Source organism: Polyodon spathula, chromosome 35, assembly GCF_017654505.1.
Source record: "Polyodon spathula isolate WHYD16114869_AA chromosome 35, ASM1765450v1, whole genome shotgun sequence".
In the NCBI taxonomy this organism is placed as follows: Eukaryota; Metazoa; Chordata; class Actinopteri; order Acipenseriformes; family Polyodontidae; genus Polyodon; species Polyodon spathula.
This window is the reverse complement of record NC_054568.1, coordinates 3,286,706-3,296,694: the sequence shown is the minus strand read 5'-3', so window position 1 is coordinate 3,296,694 and position 9,989 is coordinate 3,286,706. Positions and strand designations below refer to the sequence as shown.

Below are 9,989 nucleotides of genomic sequence, written 5' to 3'. Positions count from 1 at the left end.
ACCTTAACATACTGAATTACCTACTGATTTGTAGCTTTCCATATACTTAATGAAAAACTGACAAAAATGTGACATTTCGAAATGTCGGTAGACTTTTGCGACACAATATTTGGCCATAGCTGTAGATTTACAAAGCAAATATACATCAACAATTGAAATATTGAACACAGGCCCCTTGCCTCAACTGTAAAGCACACTACAGAACAAATTGGTTGTCAACATGGACTGACATTGAATAAACCTATTTATACTGTTTAGTGGGTTTAAATAGATTGATAGACTGCAAGGACAACTGGCAGTCAAAGTTCAGTCAAAGAACAACACTTCATTGTGTTAATTGCAGTAAACGTACAGGATACTGAAGCAGTGTCTTAGGCTGGCCGACAATAATCGATGCAAGAAATGAATAATAGAAATGACTAGACTCTTCACAAAAGCCTTTGAATACTGAAATCATGCATGCACATATTAATATAATGTAATGTAAATGTGAGGCTGCAAGTAGGGCACTAGGGTGATTAATCGATCTATTAAGCTTTACTTTTAAAAGTTTTACAAGTGTTACTTTTAAAATATTTATTATAATGTATTTATATATCTTATATATATATATATATATATATATATATATATATACTATATTCCTATATCGACAGGGGACCCCGATACACCCATTGTTTTGATAAACTGGTTATATGATTTATAGCTTAATTTTTAACAAAATCAAATTTATTTCCCCATGTTTATATTATGCATAAAGGATGTTTTAATCAACTGTACCCTGGGACTGTGTTTGCCACAGGAAGCCAAGCTTATGGCTTGATTTGTAAAAAGGTGTCAAAAGTCATCACTGAAGCTTGCTACCTGGTGCCGTCAAGTCTTCAGTGACGAGAAAGGATTAAAACGCACACGCACACAAGCAAATATTGATAGTTAGTTCAGATTACAGTACTTTATCACAGTGAGACATATCATTGCATCAGAGCAATCACTGCTGCAGGCGTCACAGTTGACATTGTCTGGGTGTGATTCTCAACACTGGAGCTCTGTTCCCAGGCTGGCTGGCTGGCTGGCTGTAACAACTTTGCAAATGAGGGTTTGTTTTCAATTGACTTACCTGGTTAAAAAAAAAAGAGGGATTGATGTAACCCTCTGTTGCATACTAGAAAACCAAAGCAGCAAATCTATTTAAAATGCATTTATTTAACTAAGAACCCTTGAGATATGCATCTGATTTGCAAGGAGATCCTGGCAGGAGAAGGCAGTGAGAAATAACATTATAAAATCATCATTCAAACAGGACAACACTTCAAACAATCACAAAAAGAGTAAAATAAAAAATAAATACACAGAACAGTTTCAATTGACATGTGCCTGGTCACAGTCAGTATTTCAAAGACTAACAACCCTGGGCAGATTTCAAATAAATATTTATGAGTGATTTAAAAAGGTTTTGTGAAGAGGCTGTTTTTATGTTCAAAAGGCAATTACAAAGATGAGATGCTTGATATACAAAGGCACATTGTCCCACATTAGATCTCAATTTAGGGATTTTAAAAGTAGGCACATCATTTGATCTTAGTGCATTGGTAGAGTTACATATGTCTAATAGTGTTTCAGCAAAGTGAATAAAACCAGTCAAACCCTTTTTTTTAGCCCTGTTCATTTGCAATATATGTTTCGTCACTTTGACCTGACTCCGTAACTATTAATGTCCTTTGAGACTTTTCTAGTTTGTCCAGACAATAACAACAAAAATTGTGTGAAGAACATTCAAGCTGACATTGCTAACACTTTGGAATAAAATAACCCAATTGATTGTCCACACCTGCCTATTTCTACAGAGGAATTAGATGAAATATTTTTTTGTGTCTAAAATAAAGTTTCTGTTTAGTTTTTTTTTTTTTTTTAATGGAAACACTTGTCTTAATGGGAAACTGCAGTGAAATATCCTACCACTGTTTAGAAGCCAGTCGCCAACTGTATCGTATTATTTGTGTGTACATCTCAATCTGGGATTGCTTGATCTCCTAGCCAATATATAGAGCTGTGGCCAAAGGTTTGTCATCACCCTAAAGAATTAACACATCGAAAGAAACCTGATGAATAACTTTCCGTATTAACATTATTCAACATATTGAATTGCACACCGATTTATAGTTTTCTATATACTTAAAGAAAAACTGACAAAGTTTTTATTAGAATTAAGTTTTAAATCTTACACTTCAAAACTAAACATGGAAATATAATTTTGTGTTTCCTTGATTAACTAACGACATGATATTAAATAAAAGACCTAAATTATGTTCATATAGTTTTTTGGGGATTTTTGATAGTTTTTTTTTTTTTAATGTATCAATCCTGATGCTAAACTTTTGGCCATAGCTGTAATATATATATATATTATATATATCGATATATATATATATATATATATATATATATATATATAAGTAGACAGGGGACCACTCATCTGAAGACAGGGACCACTCATCCCACCCTGTGACAGCCCCCGGTTGTAAAATGTTATCAGAGACCCTGCCGGAACCCAGAGAATGCTCCTCTGTGCTGGGCAGCCGCCTGTAGACAGCCATCCTGAGAACACAGGCACTGTGCTAAGAATCACACATAAGCACTCTGTAAGGTGAGAAGGGTAAAACATGGGGATTGTATTGTAGCAGTGTGATGTCTTGTTCTGATACAGTAATAATATACTGTAATCTGAACAAACTATCAATATTTGCTTTTCTTTTTTTTTTTAATTTATTTTGCACAACCTCTTTCCTTGCGGGAATTCCTTTCATGCTGTTTATTATCTTTTTTTTTTGTTGTTTTTGTTTGTATGTTTGGACAAAATAACTTGAAAAGTCGAAATGGACATTAGTAGTGTAAGGAGTGAGATGGAAAAGACTTATTATTCCATTGCCGAAAGATGCATTGACAGATATATAATGAACAGCATGATAAAACATTACTTTTTTCACTGGTTTTGATCACTAGTTTTGTAGTAATTCAATCACTTCTTCTTCTTCTTCTTCTTCTTCTTCTTCTTCTTCTTCTTCTTCTTCTTCTTCTTCTTCTTCTTCTTCTTTAACCAGGTAATAGATTTACAGAGAATTACAGAGACCTCTGTGTCCTTAGCTTTTGAAAAGTCAGATTTTTATATATATATATTTGAGTGGAACATTATTCAACAGGTTTCATTCGACTTTATGAAGCACAATTAGTTCATACCATTGGGTGGGGCAAAACTTTTGGCCATCACTGTACAGAACTGATATTGCCAGGAGATATTCTACTGTGTGAGGATTACAGGTGATATATTAACTGTAGGTGTCAATACTTAGAAAGAGATGCGTGTAACAGCTAGTGTTCATTACAACTACTGTATATTTACACTAGTTACAAATAAGCAAAGCACACAAGGAATCAATCCATCATTCAGATCAATTTAAATAAAGAATCAGTGAGACTTTTTAAAAAGGCTCTTATCAGACAATTTGTAAAGTTGATGCAAGTATTGTATATTATTGCCCTATGTGTATTATGTTGGCCAGGGAATATGACACATATATTCAATGTAAGTTGCATGTATAGGCATACAATTTATTATTTTTCATAAATTGACCCGTGCATTAAACATGTTGAATATTCAAAATGGGCTGATAATTACGATATAGAAATGTATTATGATGTATAATTTAAATACATGCATCATCTTCCGGAATGTTAAAACGTGTTATTTAAAAATGGCAAATATAATATCTTGATAGATATGTATTATGATTTGTTAAAATTGTTTATCGTGTTCTTTTGGTTCAAATAAAAATAAATTATTGTATTTGGAGATCTTTGCATTGGAGTAAAAAGTTTATGACATATGTTGCAGAACTTTTAAAGCATAGTGCAGAACTATACATAAAAGTGTATTTTGCAACAGCAGTTGCATGTCATAGCCATTAGAAGCACATATCCCAAAACATGTAATTAGAATAGAGAACTTCCACTTGTTTTTTTCTGAACGTAAATACCTATTTTAAGCGACAACTTGATGAATGACTTAATCAGCTTTTAACCTTGTCAAACTGAAATGCCTTTACACAAAACAGCCCCTGTCTGTTTGCGTTTGGTCACTGGAGCCAGTGAACTGCCGCAGCTTTATAACACCTCCCTCTGGGAGGAGTCTCGTCCTCGCTGTTCAGGTATAAAGATTCCAGCAGCGCACGAGTTTTCAAGTTTCCCGAGAGTTTGTTTTGAGTTAATAGGGGGAATACCTACTATCGGCTTGATTTTCAGACTGTTTAACTGGGATACGATCCCGAACCACATCACCAAGCCTGCTCAGCAAAAATGCCATCCGACTTTCTCACCCCGTTTATGGAGTTGGACGATAAATTCTGCAAGGTGAGAATGTGTGTGTTTTGTGTGTGTGTAGTGTTTTTCTTTTTTTTTTTCCTTTTGTTTGTTTTAAGAAACCTCATTGGATATCGATACACTGTCGCTGCAAGGCAACACAGAGTAATATTGGTGTCGTTTTCATTGATATCCTAACACTTGAATGTATGATTTTTTGCGATGCAAAATGAGCAAGAACGCTACATTTCAAAGTAAAGTTTAGTTTGGTTGTAGAGCTATGGACACATATATTAACATAATTTAGATATTTTATTGAACATCATGCAATCAAATAAACTACAACATTATATTGCAAAAGTCTACCGGAATCAATAATCGTAGTGCAGTATTTAATGGTACATTTCTAAATGTTACATTTGTTTAAATGTCAGTTTTTTGTTAAGTATATGGAAAACTACAAGAGCGGTATGCAATTCTATATGTTAACTTAACACTATTCAGCAGGTTTCATTCGACACTATGAAGCAAAATTAGTTAATTCTATAGGGTGATGCAAAACTTCTAGCCATAGCTGTTAGGTTCTGTTTACCCAAGTTGTTTTGCAAAAGCTTTGTTTTAGTAGTTGGCATGTATTATAAAATCTTCAGGGTCGTTGTTTTCATCCAAAGGTTATTAGATATATTGCCAGATAATATGCAAGTCGTGCCTGCGACTGCTACAACATAACGCCATTGAAAAGGTGTGCAGTGCGCAAAATTGTTTAAAAAACCTTTATTGTTTTTTTGTTTGTTTGTTTGTTTTTTGGTGCGAACAATGCTATTTCTGTTGTCCCTATTGTTAATAACACGTTGTATACGTATGTGTTGATACGGAAACGCTTGCCACAAAGCTCGAAGAAACGCTTTGCAATAGTTTATTCACGCTTTGTTTTGTGTTTTCTCCTTATTACAGAACTTTCTCACCATGGATTTGACAGGTGGCGTTATGCCGGGCGTGACGCAAAAGAAGACACGAGGATTCCACCGCAGACATTCGACTTGCTCCGTCACCCTGCCCAACTGCAAATTCAACAGAGGCAGCGTGGACCAGCTCAGCGAGCAATCCGCTTGGACTTTGCAGCCGCAGGACAGTCAACAGTGGAGCCGGGAGGTACAGCAGCAACTTCCTCGGTCCTGCCTCAATCAAATCCCGTTCAGGGTGGACCGCTCGGTCAGCATGATCGAAAGCCAGGTCAGCAACTTTGGTGGTCCTCCTCAGGTCGTTCCCCCTCCTCTGGCACCCCCTCCCGGCTTGGGAAACAGCACCAGTCCCTTGTCCCCTTCCAAGTCGCCCACTTCTCCTGCACCTGCCCCCATGTCTTCGCGATACAAAACTGAGCTGTGCCGTACCTTCGACGAGAGTGGCACTTGCAAATACGGAACCAAGTGCCAGTTCGCACATGGCATGGACGAGGTTCGGGGTCTCTCTAGGCACCCCAAGTACAAAACCGAGCCCTGCCGTACCTTCCACACCATCGGTTTCTGTCCCTATGGCGCCCGCTGCCACTTTATCCATAACGCAGACGAGCAGCGCCCAGCCACAGCCACCGACGCGCAGCAGGCTAAAGAACGCCCCCAGCTCCGCCAGAGTATAAGCTTCGCCGGTTTCTCAACCCGGTCCACCTCCGGCTTCCAAAATCTCATTGAGCCTCTAACCTTCTCGAGAGCTTCATCCGTGTCTCCTCCACCTTCCACTGGCAGCCCCGAGTCACTCTCCCCCATCTTTCCCGAACCCAGACCTCTCAAGCACAGCTTCCCTTTCTATGGAGAAGTCGTCAACGAACAGCCTGCAGCCCCACACTTTTACGCGGTCACTGACTCCAACTGCGCACAGTGTGCCTACGGCACTGGCCAAAACGGGCTTCAGCCGCCCACAACCCACGACCACCATAGGACTGCCTTTACTTTCCCGGGGCTTCCTCTGCTTCAGAGAAGCGCCTCGGCGGACTCTCTCTCGGACCAGGAAGACTACACCAGCTCAAGCAGCCTCAGTGGCTCCGAGTCCCCGAGTTTCGAAGGCAGGCGGCTCCCCATATTCAGCAGGATCTCCGTGTCAGACTAAAAGGAAGCAGCTTTTTAGTTATAGCAACGCCGCCAATTCGGTGCATATTGCATTTCTTCTTGTCAAAAAGAAAGCAGCGCTGCAGTTGTCTGCCACTGTCTGTCCCTACAGCCCATATTTTGTATACTGTCGTATACCTTTGTAGCTATTGTGGGTACTTCTACTGTATTAGCTTTAAACTTGCTAGATTGAAACTGTATGTATTAATGACGCGCATTTGGCAAGCTTGAATAGTGTCTTTTTTTTAACCTACAGTGTGTGTGTGTGCGTGCGCGTCTGTGTGTGTGTGTGCGTGCGCGCAAATCCCCTTTTTAAAAGTGCCATACACGGAGGCCAAAGCAGCTATTCAACGCATACACTTACTTACTAGTTAGAAAATGGCATGCCTTATAACAATGGTTCAGACCACGGTCTCTGCCATTGCGGTGCAAGTTACCAAAGCTGAGGTTGCTATAGTTACCTTACGTTTTGTAACTGCAGTTAACATGAAATATTATTTTTATTCCAAAATATATGTAAAATGTAGCCTTCTTTTGAAGACAGTATTGTTGACTATAGCCTAACTCTAGTGCGCTGTACATTTGTATCGTTATTTATTTGCATTGCTGTTTTCTTTTTTGTTGTTTTGTATACAATTATTATTATTTGAGAATGCTTTCTTAGTGTGAAGAAATTGTGTTATTGTAACCTAACTTTTTTGTTGTATTTTTTTTTTTTTTTTTAATGATTTATAATATGTTGGCTATCTCGTAGCTTTAAGAAAAAATAATACACAGTTTCTTGAATGTAGATCTATCTCAGGATTTAGAAGAAACATATAAATAATAATATTTTTAATAAAAGTTTATGAGATCTTATTAGAGCAAGTCTTGTATACAATTAATAGAGATTGTGAGACATATTTAATTGGCTGAGCACACTAAAAACAAATGCAGATTCTTCATACCAGCAATGTGGAAATTAAAAAGAAAATAAGAATCTCCCTTGAATTGCCTATAAAGTTTATGAAGGCCGTAAGAAGTGTTTTAAAATCTGTATTCTTTATTTTGTGTTCATTTTTATTACTTTTACATCTGTACTCGATGGTAAACTGAGTATAGTAAACATGAAGTATCTCTTTAACCTTTGCCTTAACTTCATGACAGAAAAAAAAAGCTTTTACATTTGTTAACTTAAAATGTTTTATTTATTTTATGTTGTGGTCGTATATTTTGTTTGTTTGGATTTTTTTTTTTAATTTAAAGACTTTGTTTACATTCCATTGCATGGAAATCGTTTCTGTTTATATCTTGATATATTTTTGACACCGTTAAAAAAAAAATATTAAAGTAATAATAACAATGAAACAAGATCTGTTACTTACTTCTATAATCAAATTCATAAGTAAAGCTAAAACATTGTATTTCTTTTTTTAAGTGTTTCTTAACTATTCTATAAATTTTTTTAAATATGTTTCTTATGGATTAACTACATGCTTATGAAATTATTATAGACTGTTATTTTATTATTATAGTTATTTTTTAACAAGAAAGGTTGTATGCATTCAAAACATTTGATCTATCAAAAAAGTTTGAGTTTAACTTGACTTATCGCTTTGAGAATAGGGCACAATATTTGAGATCTAGAACCATGTATTATGTTAGGTTAAGGGTTTCATAATGTAGTCATTTGGCAACATTATTACTTAATTGCTGGAAAAATTGTAGTAATTTGGCACTGCAGCAAAAGTAAATTAAGTGGTTTTAAATATCATGTAGGTTCTCAGCTTATTGTGTGTAATAGTAGTTGGGTTTAATGCGTTATTCTTTTGGTAGCATTTTGGAAGTGTAATGAAATAAACTTTATAAAGATTGGCTTGCAAAACAGGCTCGACAACTCTTTTGAAAAGAGAACTTGCACACAATAACCATTCTCTGGAAAAATAGAAAGAAAGATCGTGGGCAGATCTGTGCTGGGGAAAGGGCTTTGTAAAAACATTCCCCTTTTTCTTTTACAACATCTGTATGGTAATATAACTTATGTAAATTAGAGGGGGTCATTTGCAGCTCCATTCAGCAGCTAAAGGGCTTGGAAGCAGATTTATTGCTAGCTAGTGAGGAGGGGAAAACCTGCCACTTTTTCAATGGGATGTCCAACTGTTTGCTGTGGAGTTGGGCTCTTTTCAAAAGAATCTCTGATGGACTTTCTCTTATGTAATCAGAAACTACCACATAGGGAGCTATTGAAATGGGAGATGCATGCTGTCCCTCTGCTTAGCCCTGGTGACCCTTGGCAATAAGTATGCATGATGTCAAGGAAGAGGAGATTTTTTATAAGAGAAATCTGACATGGGGGGAGGCACTGAGGTGCTATGCTAATTTTGATTGCTAAAATCTCCTGTGCTCACAACTTACTATACCCACTTCCTTTATGTATCGTTCTTAACGTACAAGTACCCCAGGGTGCTTTACAAAAATGTAACAAACTAAAAAGAGCTATAAACAGCTTTGATTTTAATATGTATACATATATTTGGAAGATCACAGCATAAGAGCAGGTTTATAAGGAATATCACACAAGTGGGAAGGACCAAAACTGCAGATAGATGTGAGGAGCAATGTCTTAAATCAAGACTTTCTCTGGAACTAATGTCCCAGGGCCTAGAAATTCACATTTTCAAATCATTTAACTAGGATATAATCCTTGGAATACTTGAGAATCTCTACTTTAGAGGTTGATCAGTGAGGACAGTAGGGGTGCAACAGCATAAGTCAGTAGTTCCAAGTTTGATTTTTTTGCATCTGTGTGGGTTAGCATTATCGCATCCCCATCCATTCCTTTGCACTTAAATATAGTTCTGTTGCCCTTTCAGAAAACAATGGTATTACTAGACTTAGGGCTGGAATCTATCAGAGATCTAGCTCTGCCGCTTTACTGAAATTATATTTTTCTGGTGTTGGATGAGTCAAAATGTCCTGGAAAACAATCGATCACCCTGCAACTATTGGCTTGGACCTGACAAAACTAAAGTCTTCTGATGTTTTAAATATGAACCCTCCAAAGAAAGCATTAAGACCCTCCACATCGGGCATTACTAGGTATTATGGACCATTTGGATTATATATATATATATATATATATATATATATATATATATATATATATATATATATAGTCGTATTTCTCCCCTATAGATCAAGGGTGGTTTGGTCAACATTTATATTTTGGTGTGGAATTTAATTAGAAAATAATACACAAGTGCTGGGACTTACTGTAGAAGATATTGTTAATACATGTGCTTGCTTGTGTTAACACTTGACTAATGCTTTAGCATAGATCGTGAATACAACACTGTGCATGTGGTAAATGTTGCAGTTGTACTAACTTTACACAAATGTCTGAACTGACATCTGTTACTGGGTATGTACTGTATTGGCATTCACCCTAGTGGTTACAACTGAAATTGCAAGGGGAAGTGTACCTAAGCTCGCAGGGAAAGCTTTCAGTATTGAATGATAAGAGGCGTCTCAAAACGACGACAGCACTGGAGGCGT

General features: G+C 36.8%; 1 protein-coding gene across 1 annotated transcript; it reads left to right on the top strand.

Annotated features, from left to right (window-relative positions):
- The first annotated feature begins 3,850 nt into the window (after positions 1–3,850).
- LOC121303885 (mRNA decay activator protein ZFP36L1-like) lies at positions 3,851–8,319 on the top strand. The gene is made up of 2 exons (XM_041234740.1): positions 3,851–4,404; positions 5,308–8,319. The coding sequence occupies exons 1-2, from the start codon at positions 4,351–4,353 to the stop codon at positions 6,454–6,456; spliced, it is 1,203 nt and encodes a 400-aa protein (XP_041090674.1). The 5' UTR covers positions 3,851–4,350; the 3' UTR covers positions 6,457–8,319.
- The last annotated feature ends 1,670 nt before the right edge of the window (positions 8,320–9,989 follow it).

Excerpts from the sequence above, each read along its gene's own strand:
- LOC121303885 (XM_041234740.1), top strand. The coding sequence starts at position 4,351 with ATGCCATCCGACTTTCTCACCCCGTTTATGGAGTTGGACGATAAATTC. Across the intron at positions 4,405-5,307 it reads TGGACGATAAATTCTGCAAG|AACTTTCTCACCATGGATTT; the intron begins GTGAGAATGTGT and ends TCCTTATTACAG.